Raw genomic sequence first — 18,941 nt, 5'->3', positions numbered from 1 at the left:
TTATTGGTCAGAGTATTGAGTACAGGAGTTGGGAGGTCATGTTGTGGCTGTACAGGACATTGGTTAGGCCACTGTTGGAATATTGTGGAAAGATGTTGTGAAACTTGAAAGGGTTCAGAAAAGATTTACAAGGATGTTGCAAGGGTTGAAGGAGTTGAGCTATAGGGAGAGGTTGAATAGGCTAGGGCTGTTTTCCCTGGACTGAGGCTGAGGGGTGATCTTATAGAGGTTTATAAAATGATGAGGGGCATAGATAGGATAAATAGACAAAGTCTTTTCCCTGGGTTGGGGGAGTCCAGAACTAGAGGGCATAGGTTTAGAGTGAGAGGGGAAAAGATATAAAAGAGACCTAAGGGGCAACTTTTTCACGCAGAGGGTGGTATGTGTATGGAATGAACTGCCAGAGGATGTGGTGGAGGCTAGTACAATTGCAACATTTAATAAAGGCATCTGGATGGGGATATGAATAGGAAGGGTTTGGAGGGATATGGGCCAGGTGCTGGCAGGTGGGACTGGATTGGATTGGAATATCTGGTTGGCTTGGACTGAAGGGTCTGTTTCCGTGCTGTACCTCTCTATGACTCTATCGCCAGGTATTAATTCTATTTCTTGCTCCTATGCCTAATTTGCATGTGGTTCAGAGAACAATGCTCAGACTATTACTTGCAAGGTCCTGCTTTTCATTTTGGAGCAGGACCTTCTCCTTTTTGTTACATCCAATGCTTATTCCAATGTGGACCATGATAACTGAATTTACCCTTTCTCTTTCTAAGTTTCTTTCCAGACACTGTGAGATATCCCTTAAGCTGGCAATGGGTATGCAACACAAACTTGGGAATACTCATTTTTGTTTGGAGAAGCCACTACCTATCCTCTAATCAGAGGACCTAATGCTATCCCATTTTCCATTCTGCCGTTCCATGGTCCCCACCCTTACATCAAAAGACAACTATGTGAGTCATAGTGATCTGAAAGCTGTCCTCCCTGTGGGTTTTCCTCCTGTCCTCACAGGCAATAAGTATGTCAGAAACTGTTCAAAAAGGTCTGAGACTGCAGGGTTTCTTTCTTAATTTGCTCTAATTCCCCCCAGGGCTTCCATCAGTCACTCCTTTCTTTTCCTGAACTTGTGCTTTCCTCGAGGGCATGATTGTATTCTGGATAAAATAGTCCAGAAATTTCTCCCTCCTTTATGTGTTAGTTTTTCCAACTTGCTCATGACTCTGAGTCAAAGAGATAAAAGTTGGAGACATCTCCTGGAGATTTATTTGCTTGGGAAGCTCATTTTCTATAAATTATCATGTCCCCTGTCCAAATATACAATCTATTTTGCCATAGCATGGATTAACTAATTAGTTAATATATAATATATTAGTTAACAATTATATACCTGCTAACCCAATTAATGTCTCTGGCTCATTTTCTATAAATTATCATGTCCCCTGTCCAAATATACAATCTATTTTGCCATAGCATGGATTAACTAATTAGTTAACAATTATATACCTGCTAACCCAATTAATGTCTCTGGGCTTCTGCTCATGCATCCCTCTCCCTCTCTTGGACTATTCCTTGCTATGTCGGAGAATCAAACAGCACCTCTTCCCTCACTATACCCAATATCCTGACTTCCAAAGTCCCAAGTAAATAGCCTTTCAAACAGTAATTCATTGAGCTGGACTTGTGCCAATCATAAGGCAATTATGCCCCTTGCTATTTCATAATAATCTACCTTCACATTGCTCAGTGACAATTCAATTAATTTTTGTCAATTTTACTTCCTAGTGACAGTGCATCAAGAATTAATTTAATAAATTAGATTTCCTCATCAGGCACTACTACCTTTCTTCTGTGTACAATTTCCAAAACACTCTTTCGACTTGGATGCTTTACTTAAGTCAAATGCTTAATATTTACAGATTAGCTAATGAATTGTTTGTGGATAGTCTTTTTGAGGGCATCATTTCTATTCCAACTCCATGCCACCACAAAGAACATTACCCACAGCTACACAGGTCCTCATCCTTTTTTGGTCAATGACATCTGGCTGACAGCCAGGAGCTAACCATGTCTGTCTCTCTCTTACTGTCTGTGGGATGAGGTGGAGAAACAATAGGTTGGAAATTGTGCAAAGGTTTGAGATGATCAGTTTCTCTTTTACAGAAAGCTGAAATCTCAAACAGGTTTACTTCCACATGTGAAAATATATGCCATTCCCTTCCCCTACCTGGAATTCAAACTCCAAATTGCATCCAAGCATAAACCAGGTTCAAACTAAAGTGAAATAATTGTCTCTTTTGGTATATTGTAGCTGCTTCACCTCCATGAATTGTTGTATTTAGATAAGTTTATGCTTAATGACGAATATATTGAATTTAGTTTAACTGAGGATAGACTATTGATTATTTATTGGTAGAAGGGAACCCCCCAAAAACTTTGAATTCATAATGGTGGCAGCACATTGAATACACCTGTGCAGCCTGTGCTGTGTGCTAAGTCAATGTCAATCATTCTTGTTATAAAATATTTGAAATGACCAGGTTTAAAATTGTGTCCTCTGGAATAGACACACACCCAAAACACTAAGCAAGCGATAGACATTAAGTACACTTCCTCACAGCGTCAACAAACAGCTGAAAACTGTCTATGCAACCTGTTTTTTATTTGCACATTTTAATTCCACAGACAGATTAATGAGTTGCCATCAATTACCATTTTTTCATTCTGGTGATCAATATACACTCTTAATTAGAGCTCAATATAAGCTTAGAGAGCCATCAACTGAGGCAGAGAATTGCAACAGGCCTACACTGCTCAAGGTCATCTATACACTTGCCATCTGTGGCTCTTTGATAAAAATACAGAGAGAAGAAATGTGACTGACAGTCAAATAAAGCATTTGAATGCTTTGCAGGCCAAAGTTTGGAGAGACAGGTGGGAATGTTTTTGAATCATAGCCTGTGCTATTAATATTTCAAAGAAAAGAACCAGTGACTAAACAATTAGATTAAAAAACCTTCTTATTCTATTTTGAGTCTCCACTATATTTCACATGCATCTCTTAAACCATAAGCAATATTAGTTTTTTTAAAAGATCTGAGGCAACAGCCTTTCTTCAACGTTTTCTTTTTAAATCTCAAGAATAATTTAAGATGACAGTGCTTAAGGCATCATGCCAGCACACATTTGGTTTGAAAGCTTTTCAATCTAACAAACATTGTGATGATCAAATTAAAAATCCAGTGTCATGGTGCTGAGGCATACACAAAGACACAGGTGCACACCAGAATAGCGTTTAATACACAGGATTGACAATATATGGTGTGAACTACTGAATGAAATCTATTTGAAGATTTTGAATAGTTTAGATATAAAGCAACACATCATGAAACTTTATTAATGTCAAAATGTAAGGTAAATAAGGAACAGATGTGGGCTATTAGTTATCTGAACACACATAATCAGGGAATTCATGTGGTGCAATGGTAGTGGCCCTACCTCTGAGCCAGACAACTCAGGTTCAAGTCCCATCTGCTCCAGAAGTGTATTACAATATGTCTGAACAGGATGATTAAAGATATCCATTCAATCAGGAAGCTAAGGACCTTGTGGCTCAGTGATAGCATCGCTATCTCTGAACTACAGCTCTGGGTTTAAATCCCAGTTGCCACGGAGATGTGCCATAACCTGTATGAGCATGATGATTTTTAAAAAGACTTTAGAAATGGAGTATCTGTAACACTGGATGGGAAATGAGAGGGGAAGACTAATGAAGTCAATATGCTCTATATAATAAGGTACATCTATCTTGATCTTGACCTCTACATCTTGCTATGAATCTACTTGGTGGGCGGCACGGTGGCACAGTGGTTAGCACTGCTGCCTCATAGCGCCAGAGACCCGGGTTCAATTCCCGCCTGAGGCGACTGACTGTGTGGAGTTTGCACATTCTCCCAGTGTCTGCGTGGGTTTCCTCCGGGTGCTCCGGTTTCCTCCCACAGTCCAAAGATGTGCAGGTCAGGTGAATTGGCCATGCTAAATTGTCCGTAGTGTTAGGTAAGGGGTAAATGTAGGGGTATGGATGGTTTGCGCTTCGGCGGGTCGGTGTGGACTTGTTGGGCCGAAGGGCCTGTTTCCACACTGTAAAGTAATCTAATCTAATCTATTTATAGTGGAAGCAAAGGATGGTGCCTAAAGTTGTAAGTTGGAAACAAAGATTTCTTTCAGACAGATGCTTGTAATTAGAGTTATTTTGGAGAAGAATGATTCAATCAAGTTTATAATGTGGATTCAGAGCTGAAAATGTGTTGCTGGAAAAGCGCAGCAGGTCAGGCAGCATCCAAGGAGCAGGAGAATCGATGTTTCGGGCATGAGCCTTTCTTCAGGAATGAGGAAAGTGTGTCCAGCAGGCTAAGATAAAAGGTAGGGAGGAGGGACTTGGGGGAGGGGCGTTGGAAATGTGATAGGTAGAAGGAGATCAAGGTGAGGGTGATAGGCCGGAGTGGGGGTGGGGGCGGAGAGGTCAGGAAGAAGATTGCAGGTTAGGAAGGCAGTGCTGAGTTCGAGGGATTTGACTGAGACAAGGTGGGGGGAGGGAAAATGAGGAAACTGGAGAATGGACATCCAGTCCCTGTAACCTGACTGCCCTGGCCAACCCATTGTCTCAGCCTGCTCCTGCCCCACCGAACTCATCTCTGCATACCTCGACACGGTCTTGTCCCCCTTAGTCCAAGAACTCCCCACTTGGTCTCTCTGTGGCCCCATTTAAAAAAATCTTATTCATAATCGAGGATTAAATGTGAGAAATCAGAGAGGTGCACAATAGCAACAATCACCAACACTAGACAGATTCAATGCAGGATGATGGTAGGTGAGTCTAGAACTAGGTGTTATAGTTTAAAGAAAAGGGATAAACCTTTTAGACTGAGATGAGGAGTGGTTGTGGCCAAAATATTGTGTTTTCAAGAAGGAGGTAAATATAGCTCTTGTGGCTGAAGAGATCAAGAGATATTGGAGGAGAGCAGGATCAGGGTATTGAGCTCTATGATCATCCATGATGATATTGAATAGCAAAGCAGGGTCAAGGAGTTAAATGGCTTATTCTTGTTCCTATGTTTAAATCATTACAGTCACCAATTCTCCTATCTTAATCTGACATACAGTTTAATGTTTGTACTACTGCTATTACCTTCTAGGAGAAAGTGAGGACTGGAGATGCTGGAGATCAGAGGCCCTTTCTGAAGAAGGGCTCATGCCCGGAATGTCGATTCTCCTGCTCCTTGGATGCTGCCTGACCTGCTGCACTTTTCCAGCAACACATTTTCAACTCACTACTGCTATTATGTAGTGCACACTCAGATTGTAGTCATGGGATTAAACCAAACATGTAAATACAACAGGAGAAAGTGAGGACTGCAGATGCTGGAGACCAGAGTAGAAAAATGTGGTGCTGGAAAAACACAGCAAGCCAGGAAGCATCCGAGGAGCAGGAGAATTGACGTTTCGGGCATAAGCCCTTCTTCAGGAGTGAGGAAGGTGTGCCAAGCGGGCTGAGATAAAAGGTAGGGGGAAGGGGATTTGGGGGAGGGGCGCTGGGAATACGATAGGTGGAAGGAGTCCTCCAGGTGTCGTGTGGTCAGGGTCTGGCGATGGAGGAGGCCAAGGACCTGCATGTCCTTGGCGGAGTGGGAGGGGGAGTTAAAGTGTTCAGCCACTGGGCGGTTGGGTTGGTTGGTACGGGTGTCCCAGAGGTGTTCCCTGAAACATTCTGCAAGTAGGCGGCCTATCTCCGCAATGTAGAGGAGACCACATCGGGTGCAGCGGATATAGTAAATAATGTGTGTGCAGGTGCAGGTGAATTTGCGACGGATATGGAAGGATCCATTGGGGCCTTGGAGGGAAGTGAGGGGGCAGGTGTGGGCACAAGTTTTGCTCTTCTTGCGGTTGCAGGGGAAGGTGCCGGGAGTGGAGGTTGGGTTGGTGGGGGGGTGTGGACCTGACGAGGGAGTCACGGAGGGAGTGGTCTCTCCGGAATGCTGATAGGGGTGGGGAGGGAAATTTTTCCCTGGTGGTGGGCTCGTTTGGAAGTGGCGGAAATAAGGGAGGATGATACGATGTATCCGGAGGTTGGTGGCGTGGAAAGTGAGGACCAGTGGGGTTCTGTCCTGGTGGCGATTGGAGGGGGCGGGGTTCAAGGGCGGAGGTGCGGGAAGTGGAGGAGATGCGGTGGAGAGCATCGTCGATCACGTCGGAGGGGAAATTGCAGTCTTTGAAAAAGGAGGCCATTTGGGATGTTCGGTAGTGGAATTGGTCCTCCTGGGAGCAGATGCAGTGGAGGCAAAGGAATTGGGAATATGGGATGGCGTTTTTACAGGGGGCAGGGTGGGAGGAGGTGTAATCTAGTAGCTGTGGGAGTCGGTCGGTTTGTAGTAAATGTCTGTGTTGAGTCGGTCGCCCGAGATAGAAATGGAGAGGTCTAGGAAGGAGAGGGCGGAGTCTGAGATAAATACAACACAAGAGAAAGTGTATTAAAGCATTCCTTGACCCAAAGGTGATGTTAACATGAAAATTGGCAGCTTCAGACTTCAAATATGTTTTAGAAGGCCAACAAAATGATGCCTTTAACAAAAAAAACTTATCTGATCAGCAGTCCTTCTGGGATCTGTAGGCACAATCATTTTGTCTGAGAACATATTGTTTGATCAAGCTGTCATTCATGTATCTTTCTTTGCAGCCTCATTCTTTTAGATTAAGCACAGGTCTAATACATTTCAATGGGTTTGCAATCCATCTCTATTTCTGAACATACATCTTACAGCACAGCAGAAGAACCACTCTTTTTGTCATTGCATAATGCACTGCACAGCATGAACCCTGAATAGAGTCATAGAGCATGGAATGAGATGTCCAACTCATCATCTGCACTGACCTGATATCCCAATCTGATCCAGTCCCGTTTTCCAGCATTTGGCCCATATCCCTCTAAATCTCCCTATACATGTACCCTTCCAGATGCCTTTTTAAATGACATAATTGTGTCTACCTCTACCACCTGCTCTGGCAGCTCACTCCATACATACAGCACCATCTGTGTGAAAAAATTGCCCCTCAGATGCTTTTTATACCTAGCTCCCTCCCCCCCACCCCCCACCATAAGCACATGCCCTCTAGTTTTGGACTCCCCTAACCTGGGTAAAAGACCTTGGTTATTAACCCTATCCATGCCCCTCATGATTTTATAAAACTCTACAAGGTCACCCCTCAGTCTCCAACACTCCAAGGGAAAAAGTCCCAGTCTATTCAGCCTCTCCTCTGAAGCTCAAACCCTCCAATCCTGGCAATATCCTTGTAAATCATTTCTAAACCCTCTCAAATTTAACAACGTATTTCCTGTAGCAGGGAGATCAGAATTGAATGCAGTATTCCAAAAGTGGCCTCACCAGTATCCTGTACAGGTGCAACATAACATCCTAACTCCTATGCTCAGTGCACTGACAACTGAAGGTAAGCGTGTCAAACACTTTCTTCACCACCCTGTCTACCTGCGACTCCACTTTTAAGGAACTATACACATACACCCTTAGGTCTCTTTGTTTGGCAACCCACACTAGGGCCCTACCATTAACTGTGTAAGTCCTGCCCTGAATTGCCTTACCAAAATGCAACACCTCATATTTATTTAAATTAAACTCCATCTGCCATGCCTCAGCCCATCTGATCAAGTTCCCATTGTGCTCTGAGACAACCTTCTTCACTGTCCACTACACCACCAATTTTGGTGTCATCTGCAAATACCTCCTAAATTCATATCCAAATCAATTTTATAAATTACGAAAACTAGTGGACACAACAGCTACTCTTTTTATTGGTAAGTGCATATTGTCAACATTGGTTTATTCATCTCTGCTACTGCAGCAAAATGCACATATGAGAATGGGTTTTACCTGAGAACAAGTCTTTGCTGGTGACGCCTGGAGTCTGACAGAAAAAGCTGTAAAATTTGGAATGGTTCGAGGAATGAATTCAGGAGCCAGGGGGTTGAGCACACATCCTCTGCTGAGTTCCAAGTTGTCAAGCTGTGTCTTGATCTCATGTAAGGTGGCTCCGTGGAGGCTTCCATTTTTGTGACAAACGAAGATGAAATGCTCCCAAATTTTCCTACAAAATGAACAATCCCAGTAAGTACTTTTACGGAACTCAAGTTTAACAATTCACACCATGGATTTCTGTCAGAAATCACAGTGTGCCTCAAATCATCACCATTTTGACTTGTAAGAAATGCCATTAGTATATCAAACCTTTGCTATTGAAAGTACAATGTCCATACACTGGAGACATTTTGGTAAGGTTGTGCTGCAGAAGTAACTCAGTACAGCAGAAATATTTTCCTCTATATTCTAAGTTTTAATTTTAGCTTATCTTCAAAAATCTTAGAACAACAGAATTAATAAATGGATATAGATTTGCTTGCTGAGCTGGAAGGTTCATTTCCAGATGTTTCGTCACCCTACTAGGTAACACCTTCAGTGGGTCCACGGGTGAAGCATTGTTGATAATTCCTGCTTTCTATTTATATGTTTGGGTTTCTTTGAGTTCGAACCGGAATTCAATCAAGTTATCGAGTTAAACACCAGCTACCACCTTCTGAGATAAAGAACAGGAAATTACATAACCACAGGAAATGACATCACCAACCCAAAGAATTTTGGAAAATTAACACAAATGCACTTGCTTTTTCTCCCGCTATCTCTTTTAGTGCCCTGGGGATGCATTCCATCAGGACCAGGAGACTTGGTTAACCTTCGCTCCATTAGCTTGCCCAATACTATCTCTTCCATGATAATGACTGTTCCCAGGTCCTCACCTACCTTTGTCTCTTTGTCAGTTACTGGCATGTTATTCATGTCTTCCATTATGAAGACTGACACAAAATCCTTGTTCAATGCTTCAGCCATTTACTCAGATCCAATGACTAAATCCCCATTCTCATCCTCTGAAGGACCAATGGCTACTTTAGCCACTCTTTTTTGTTTTATATATTTATAGAAACTTCTGTTATCTGCCTTTATATTCTGATCTAGTTTATTCTTATAATTCAATCTTTTCTTTATAGCTCTTTTTGTGGCTTTCTGTTGACTTTTAAAGCTTTCCCAATCTTCTAGCTTCTTGCTGATCTTGACCACTTGGTATGCCTTCTCTTTCAATTTGATAGCCTCCCTTGTTTTCTTAGACACTGATGACAGATTATCTCTTTTCCTACAATCCTTCCTTTTCACTGGTATATACTTTTGCCGAGCATTTTGAAAAATTGCTTTGAAAGTCCTCCACTGCTCGTTAACTGTCCCATCATAAAGTCTTTGCTTCCACCCTACTTTAGCCAACAACTCCCTCATCCTATTGTAGTCTCCTTTGTTTTAAGTGTAAGACCTTGGTATTGGATGTTATTTTCACACTATCCCTCTGTATTCTAAATTCAACCATATTGTGATCGCTCCTTCCAAGAGGATCCCTAACTCTGACATTATTAATTATTCCTGAAACTGAGAACTGCCAAGTATATATTCTACATCAAAAATACATCATGGTGTATTCATCAAAAATACTAGCATCTGACATATCTCCAATAAAATGCAATCTTCTTGTATTGCTTGAAGCACATAACATGATTAATTAATATAACTCATTTACTTAGCTTAAATGGAATGCAATTATCAATTTCCAAGTCATTCACTATCATTTTGTTAGTAACAGAATAATTCAAGTACAAAGACTAAGAAAGGATGCACCGTATGAAGACTAAGCAAGGATGCACTGTACAAAGACTAAGCAAGGATGCACGAGCCATGGACTAATCAAGGATGCATCACGCAAATGTTGTTGTACAAAAAAGAAAATGTATAAAAGAAACAAACATTAAAAAGAACAAGAAAATATATGACTATCACTCAATTACTTTCTACAGACATTTTAAAAAGTAGCTTTGTGTTTAGGCAGCTTTACTCAGTACTACTATGTTTTTGATTCACTGTTTTAAGAATCCACCGTAAGAACATAAAATACAGGAGAAGTAGGCCATTTGGTCCCTCAAGACTGCTCTTCCATTCAACACCACTTTCATGTCAACTCAGCATAAGTGTCAACTCCTTAGCAATTCAAGATAAAGCCCAATCAATATTCCTCAAGATGTCATCTCATTGATGAAACTTCAATGATAATACTTCCACAAACAAATCACAATCCAAATCTACATCATATTGTACAGACAGTTGAGATAACAAACTCAACAGCGTTGTTGTAATCTTCATATTATACCAGCAAACTTCACATGGCAGTGAACAGCGTTATGGCTGAGGACAATCTATGGTGAATTGGGTTCAAGAGAAAGATAATGGTACTTTGGTCATCACAATATTTCAACCTTGGTTTTCATATAAATATATGATGTACTTCCTTGAATATAATGCACATTATACTATTTTTCCCAATTTTTTTCTGTATTCAGACAATTTCTATTAAAATCTATCAGGTTAAAATTTTCTTCCAAGGCATTCACATTTGCCTTTGCAAGTTCCTAACTGCTGAGTAATTGGTTCATCATGATAATCCCTCATTGCTCAATATATCTTAGCCACCCTTAATGCACATATTCTCAACAAAAATGTTGAGTCTGCCATAATTTCCTCTGTTCCAACCTCTATTTTCATTCCAAGCCTGAAATAACTGTAGAGGCCAGTTTCCCATCATCTAATCACCTGTTATTTACGAGGGTCCAGGAGCTGGTTGTAGCCAGCCAGCTTGGAATCAATTCTCAATTGGAGAGATTCTATTTTTTTTTTCTTTTTTTTTAATAGCAATTTATTTTTTTTTCCTTTATTTTTTCCTTTAACCCCCACACTACCACCTAACTGCGGTAGTGCTTATTATTTTTTTTCCCCAGCACCCATGGTGTGTGTGTGCAGGTGTGAGACACAGTGGAAGACACAAAGTGCACCAATCTTTATTCAATTTCCACCACCAGGAAGATAGGAAAACACCCGGGTGGCCAGTGACAAACACTGCCCTTCACATCAAAGGGCAGTGCTGTGTGATCAAAACAGTGAAGGGGAGGGTAGGGACTAAATCAAAATAGAGTTGGAGGGAGAAATAATGCACTCCACTCCCTGCGGCGCCCACCTCTCCCTGAACAACTCCAGGGTGTTGGTCTTGGAAAGATCTTCTAATCTTCTAATCTTCTGGTAATACTGGTCAGCACAGGCTTTCCTGACTGGGGTTGTTAACCTGGGCCAATCAAGAAACTTGTAGTTAATTAGGTCCCACCTATTTCCAATCGTTACATCTCTCTGCCCCCTAGTCCAGGTACATAGGCCTGGTCTTTCAATGGTATTTCTCCTACCATGCTTTCCCCCGGGTCCAGTTCCTCCGACTCGGACTCTAACACAGAAGGCATGTACCAGACAGTGGCTCATCTCTCACGTCTGGAACATCTCGGAAGAATCTCATCCTCTTCTTCTGGCAGCAATGGTATCGAGGCTGCATCCATTTCGAACTCTGAGGCTTCCTCAACACTAAACGCAAGGGGAACACCTGCGGTTTCTGCCAGGCCTTCGAGCTGTTCTGAGGGGCCAGGTATGTTTTGCTCCTGCCCCATTTGCAAGGTAATGGCTTTCAGGTGATCCACATGTTTGTTCTAGACAGTACTACCCACCCAAATTTTGTAAGTCACTGGATCTGGCCCCGCATCAACCTTGCCTTATACCCACACCGGGCCATTCCATGATTCTAGCATCGAACCTCATTCCCTGATTTAAATTGTCCCTCTTGCTTAGAGGAGGCATGAGACTGGTAGTGGCATTCCAGTTGCCATTTCACCTTCTCTCTCCTTCTCTCCCCAGAATTTGCTTGGAAGAAATATTGTATTTGTTTAGACATACCGGGTCCAATCTTCGACAGCAGGGCCAAATGAGTCAAGCTTCCCAAATAGAGGTATGATGCCAGAAATGCTTACTTCAACTCCATGATGATAGTTAGAAGCATCCTGTTTTCTCCCGTCACCACTGATATAACTACAGAGGCAGGGTCCCGTCAACAAGTCACCCTTTATTTACCAGTGCCCAGTACACTGGCTGTGGCCACCTAGCTTGGAGTCAGTCCTCAACAGAGTAGATTCTGAGCTCCTAGTTATTTCTTTTTTTCTTGAGATTCTCATCTCTTGGGGATTTTTTTTCTTTTGCTTTCTCCATTCCTCCTACACTACTGTCATACAACAGTAGTGCTCATATTCCTCAGTGTGTGTGTGTGTGTGTGTGTGTGTGTGTGTGTGTAGGTGCAAAATACAGTGAAAAACCACCAAATGAAAGTAACTATATTAACATTCCACCACCAGTAAAGTAGAATTAGGGGGTTGGGGAAATAAAGCACTCCATTACCCCTGGTGTCCACCTTTGCCTAAAGAAACCTAGAGTATTGGTAGACACTACATGCTCCATCTCCAGGGACACCCGGGCCTGAACATTACCGTGAAGAGGGGAATTTGGTTAGCCCAGGCTTTCCTGATTGGCTCAGGTTAACAATCCCGATGAAGAATCTTGCAGTCAACAAGGTCCACCTAGTTCCAATCACTACAAAGTGCAAGGAGCAAATCTGACTCTCAGTAGCATAGTCAATCACCATCAATTCAGCCTTGATCATGGCAAGTCTGACTGGGCCTTGTTCTCCATTGTCAAGATACATTAGGCCCCTTTTCATGAGCCATGGAGCAACCTACTTTAACCATTTACTTCTTGCCCTCCTTATTCTCAGCTCTAATAATAAATGTGAAAAGTTGCAGGATATATATTAGTATCTGACATCCAGTAAATACAAAGCTATGCCAATGAAAATAACAAAAGTAATGTTTGCATTTGTGGAGGTAACATTTTCAGCAGGTCTCCAAATGTTTCGCACAATTAATTACTGTTATGTAAACAAAGATGGAAGTTATTCAGTGCTATCAACACAAATGCTGTGAACACATAATTGTGTTGCATCACAATTTGTTATTGCCGCACAGTGCAATTGCTCATAATATCTTCAACTGATCACTCGGTCACTGCTGTTCTACTATCCTGCATACTCACTAGTGCCAGTGGTTTGGATGAAGAGCAATTTGTTAGCTATGTCCAAGAGGGGTTTTTGAAACAGCATGTGGATAGTCAAATGAGGGAGGGGGCCATACTGGAACTGGTATTAGAAAATGAACCTGGCCAAGTGATCAAAGTTGCTGTGGGGAAATATTTTGGGAATAGTGACTGTAATTCCATATGTTTGCGGATACTTACGAATAAGGACAAGATTGGACCTTGGATGAAGGTGTTAAATTGATGGAAGGCCAACTGTAACCAAATTAGGCAAGAATTGGAGCATGTGGATTGGGAGGGGCTGTTTGAGAATACATCTATCTCTGAAATGTGGAGCCTTTTAGGGACCAGTTGATTACAGTGCAGGATAGGAATGTTCCTGTGAAAATGAAGGACAAGAATGGCAGGATTTGGAAACCTTTGATCACAGGGGAAATTATCAGCTTAGACTAATAAAAGAGCCTAACTATGGCATATGCAACTTCAAACAAAGTCCTTAAAGAATATAGAGAAATTGGAAGGAGCTCAAACGGGGAATCAGGATTAAAAGGAGATATGAAATGCAGGGTTAAGGAGAATCCCAATACATATATTAGCAGCAAGATGGTAGCTAGGAAATCAGTAGACCTATTTAAGATAAAGGAGGGAGGTTATGTGTAGAGCCAGGGGAGGTAGGTGAGATTCTTAATGAGTACTTTACATTGGTATTCACCAAAGAGAATAGCTGGGGTCTTAACAGATACCTTTTCATCCTCTTTGGCCTCAGGCGAGGTCCCAGAGGACTGGAGAATGGCCAAGGTTGTTGAGGTTAGGGAAAGGTGTGAGAATATTCTCGGGCAGGTCAACATAATGAAGGAGAACACGTTGGGTGTCTTGAAATACATTTAAGGTAGAGAAGTCTCCAGAGCCAGACAGGACCTATCCCAGGATACTGTGGGAGGCAAGTGAGGAAATAGCTGGGGTCTTAACAGATACCTTTTCATCCTCTTTGGCCTCAGGCAAGGTCCCAGAGGACTGGAGAATGGACAAAGTTGTTCCTTTGTTTAAAAATTACCTGCAATTACAGGCCAGTAAGCCTGACATCAGTAGTAGGGAAGCTGTTGGAGAAGATACTGAGAAATAGGATTTATTCACATTTGGAAGCAAATGGACTTGTTATTCATAGGCAGTATGGGTTTGTGCGGGGAAGGTCATGACTCAATAACTTGACCGAATTTTTTTGAAGAGGTGACAAGAGTGATTAATGAGGAAAGGGCAGTGGATGTTGTATGAATGGACTTTTAGTAAGGCATTTGGCTGGTACAGAAGATAGAGTCTCAAGAGATCATGAGTGAGTTAGCTAGATAGATATAAAACTGGCTTGGTCATGGAAGACAGAGTAGCAGTGGAAGGGTTCTTTTCGGAATGCAGATCAGTAACTAGTGGTGTTCTGCAGGGATCAGTGCTGGGAGCATTGTTGTTTGTAATATATGTAGATGATCTGGAGGAAAATGTAGGTGGTCTGATTAATAAATTTGTGGATGACACCAAAACTGGTGAAGTTGCAGATAGTGAGGAAAATTGTCAAAGTATTCAGTAGGAAATAAACAGATTACAGACTTGGGCAGAGAAATGGCAAATGGAATTTAATCCGGACAAACGCAAGGTGATGCATTTTATAAAATCAAATTCAGCTGCAAATTATACAATTAATAGCAGAACCTTTAGGAGCATTGACATTCAAAAGGATCTGGGAGTACAGGGCCACAAAGCCCTGCAAGTGGCAACACAGGTAGTTAAGGTGGTCAAGGCATCATTCAGCCTTGCCTTCATCGCTGGGGCAGTGAAATTAAAAGTTGACAAGTTATGTTACAGCATACAAAACTTTAGCCCAGCCACATTTGGAATATTCCATGCAGTTCTGGTGGCCAGATTACCATAAGGACATGGATGCTTTGGAGACAGTCCAGAGAAGGTTCATCAGGATGTTGCCTGGTCTGGAAGGTCTTAGTTATGAGGAGAGGTCGGATCAACTCGGATTGTTTTCACTGGAAAGATGGAGGCTGAGGGGTGACCTGACAAAGATCTACAAAAATTATGAGAGGGTGGAGAGTTAGAGGCTTTTTCTCAGGGTGGAAAGGACAACTATAAGAAGGCATAGGTTCAAGGTGAGAGGGGAAAAGTGTAAGGAATTTTTTTTATGCAGAGGGTTATAGGTGCCTGGAACACACTGCCAGTGGAGATGGTGAAAGTAGGCACACCAGCAGTGAAGGTATACCTTGGTAGACACATGAACATAAGGCAAACAGAGGGACAGATATCGTGTGTGGGCAATAAGTTATGGGTGTGAATAAGGAATCGGCATTGATGTAAGCTTGATGGGCTAAAAGGCCTCTTCCTGGCTAGAATGTATTGTGTTGTATTGTTTTTCCACTCACAACAAGTTTAACCATTTTAATGGTAACAATCCTTAGAAATTTAAATGGCACTATTTCAATAGGTGAAAGGTAATGATATTTTAATGAAGATAAATATTTAGACGAGTCATTAATGGCAGAAGAGCCTCCACACAAAAACTAAAGATTAGCAAATGAACAATCACTTCACAGTAATGTTACAAAAACAGGCATGATCAGGATTTCTGTTCTTTGTCACCAATACTATAAAAGGTGGTGCAATTTCTGTTGTCATTCAAAATTCATACATACTGATTTTAAAATTCTGGACAAATGTTTTGGTGACTAATCAACTGTTTTAGCTTCCCATTGACAATTCTTCCTAATGATGGTCATTTCTTGCTGTGGTTCTGTACATGCTGTGCATCAGAGTAATTCTTGCATTAAATCCAATTGTCAGTGTTAAAAAAATTTAAATTATATTGTGTTTTAAGGGTTCGGTAATCCACCTGCTTCATCAATAAAAACTGTAACCAACTACTTTGGCATGCAAATAAGCTGATTCATCCATTTGTTTACCTATCCTCCATGGTGATGTGTGAGGTCACTGTTTTGTACCTGTCTTGAGAACATTTCTGAGATTGAATATTTTATTATAATGGAATAAGTGTAAATGATTTTAATCAGGATCAAGTCAGAATACTTCTGGAACATCAATACTGGATTCCAACAACTCTGCCGTGATGCCAGCACTAGATCTAGCACTGCTGCAGGGAATGTTGAAATTGAGCTTAAGACTCCTACATATTATAGTTTTGCCAGTTGAACGTAACATTGTTGCCTATAATGCTGACTTTTCCTGTTTTTTTTCTACTAAGGACTCTACATTATAAGCCAGGCCCTTGGTCCTGCTCAAGAGCAACTAAATTAATCCCTTATTATCTATTTATTGGATGAAGTGTTATATAGTGCACACCATCTTACAATACCTTCTTGATTTCAGAGTATTTCAGCTGTACTTGCAATCATCATTATACATGTTTTTTTTTTGAAAACATGACACAATTTTTCAAATTATAGCTAGTCCTCTGCTTCTTAGGCAGACCCCAAAGACCAAAAATGACTTTCTTCCACTCCAGAACAACGCGTCCTGAGGTGACTAAAGGTTTGGCACGAAAATTCGGATTTCTGCGCACTCCTCTCACAGTTTGTGCTTGGCCTCCACCTGGGACCATTCAAGATCCTCAGAATATTTGGCATCTTTGAGAATTCTTGGCCAGTTTAGGCAGTCTTGGACAAGAAATTCTCATGAAGCAGTGGGGATAGTTCATTTTTTCCAGAGAGGCTTTGAGGATGCCCTTGAAGTGTTTCCTCTGTTCTCCTGGTAACTACTTGCTATGTTGCAACTCAAAGTAGAAAGCTTGTCTGGGTTGCTGGTGTCAGGCATGCAGACAATGCGGCCTGCCCAATTCAGCTGATTGACCTGTAATCAGTGCCTGGATGCTGGGCTGTTGGCTTCAGAGGGAACCTTGACAACGAATTACCAATCTTGCCATTACATTTTCAGGATTTTGTGGAGACATTGCTGGTAATATTTCTCTTGGGATCTGAGGTGTCTGCTGTACATTGACCACATCTCTGATACATACAGAAGGTCAGATAATCTGGCCAACCCGTAGACCATGAAGTTGGTGTCAGATATGAGGTCTTTGATACCAAACACACTATTCTTCAGCTGTCCAAAGGCTGCACTGGCACACTGGAGGCCATTTTAAAATATATTAGCAATGTCTGTTCTCATGTAGCTAACACAAAACAAGGGAAAGTTAGTCATTCAATCAGAAGCCAAAATTATCTTAAACAACAGCTTGAGGACTATTCACCTGCCTTATGTCATTCCAACTTCATGATTTTAAAAGATAAAATCATCGTAGTCTTACCGGACTATAGGGTTTCTCTCTTATTAGAGAGAGACAACTAGTGTTGGTTTAACCAGAGGGTCACCACGCCTTAGGCAAGCGGAGAATCCTTCAAGGTAACGTCAGCCGATAAGGAATTGAACCCACACTGTTATTGTCACTCTGCATGGCAAAAAAGCCATCCAGCTAACTGAGTTTAGTTTAGTTTAGTTTAGTTTAGGTTTTAGCTTAAACTAACTATGGGCGGCACGGTGGCACAGTGGTTAGCACTGCTGCCTCACAGCACCACAGACCCAGGATCAATTCCTGCCTCAGACGACTCTCTATGTGGAGTTTGCACATTCTCCCCGTGTCTGCGTGGGTTTCCTCCGGGTGCTTCGGTTTCCTCCCACAATCCAAAAATGTGCAGGTTAGGTGAATTGGCCATGCTAAATTGCCGCAGTGTTAGGTGAAGGGATAAATGTAGGGGAATGGGTCTGGGTGGATTGCGCTTCGGCGGGTCGGCATGGACTTGTTGAGCCGAAGGGCCTGTTTCCACACTGTAAGTAATCTAATCTAACCCACTTATGGTTATTACAGATATATCAAATCGGCTAATCACAAACTGAAAGCATACATATACAATAACAGTGCAGTCATGTGTACCACAATAAAAGTCAAGTTAACTATCACACTGATAACATTATTCCAACTACATCAATACAATCTTTTGACACCTTGCTGCAACAGAAAACCACTGACTCACCGACATTTGCCAATGGAACAGAGAGCTACTGGATCTCCAACCACAACCACAAGGGACTGTGTCCTAGTGAGAATGGTATTCAGCATCCTATAACTAGAAAAGAATCCATACTCCAAATCTTCAGCGGACTCTTCAAGCTGAGCATCTCTTCGTCTCACTGATGCTGGTGGTTCTTTGTAGGTGTGCCGTGTTCTGACTGTGCTTAGAAACAGGACTCGGAATTGTCTGTCTGTAAACAGCAGTTAAAAAAAACAAGAACTTCTCTGAATTTTTGCACATCAATGATATCTGGAATCAGTTATAATGTACATGTTTTAAAAATATAATTTAAAAATAGATAATAGCTTTAAAGCTTTTAAAGTCCTTTGAATCATGATTATCTGAACCCCAGTAAGTGCCACAGTATGTTAAAGTGTAAATTTATTTAAATAAGAACTGAAAACATAGGAGCAAGTGTAGATAAAATCATGGTTCAATTTTTACATGAAGTACATTTTCCTGACCTAAATATGTTTCTAAGCAGCCACGCCCTTCAATTCACTCCTTGTGATATCAAGGAATAACTAAAGGTAGTACTGGGTACTACAGAGGCCAAGGGCCCTGACAACAGTCCAGCAACAGTACCGAAGATTCAATACTCCAAGACAAGCTGTTCCGGTACAGCCTCAACACTGGCATCAATGTACTAAGTTGCCCAGATACATCCCGTCGGTGAGGGTGGAGTTGGAGGGGTGGGGTGGGGGTGGGGGTGTTGTGTGTTGGTGGAACATGATAGGTAGACTTACAGCCC

At 41.7% G+C, this 18,941-nt stretch overlaps 1 protein-coding gene across 1 annotated transcript in view; it reads right to left on the bottom strand.

Annotated features, from left to right (window-relative positions):
- Nucleotides 1-18,941, bottom strand: part of LOC122560734 (probable helicase with zinc finger domain) — a 396,873-nt gene that overhangs the window by 131,807 nt on the left and 246,125 nt on the right. Inside the window, exons 21-22 of the mRNA XM_043711726.1 lie at nt 18,152-18,380; nt 7,941-8,154 (exon numbers count right to left, since the gene is read on the bottom strand). Coding sequence (XP_043567661.1) covers nt 7,941-8,154; nt 18,152-18,380 — 443 coding nt within the window. The remainder of the gene's footprint in view (nt 1-7,940; nt 8,155-18,151; nt 18,381-18,941) is intronic.

The sequence above is a fragment of the Chiloscyllium plagiosum genome, chromosome 21 (genome assembly GCF_004010195.1).
Source record: "Chiloscyllium plagiosum isolate BGI_BamShark_2017 chromosome 21, ASM401019v2, whole genome shotgun sequence".
Lineage (NCBI taxonomy): Eukaryota > Metazoa > Chordata > Chondrichthyes > Orectolobiformes > Hemiscylliidae > Chiloscyllium > Chiloscyllium plagiosum.
This window is presented reverse-complemented; position numbering and strand designations above follow the sequence as displayed.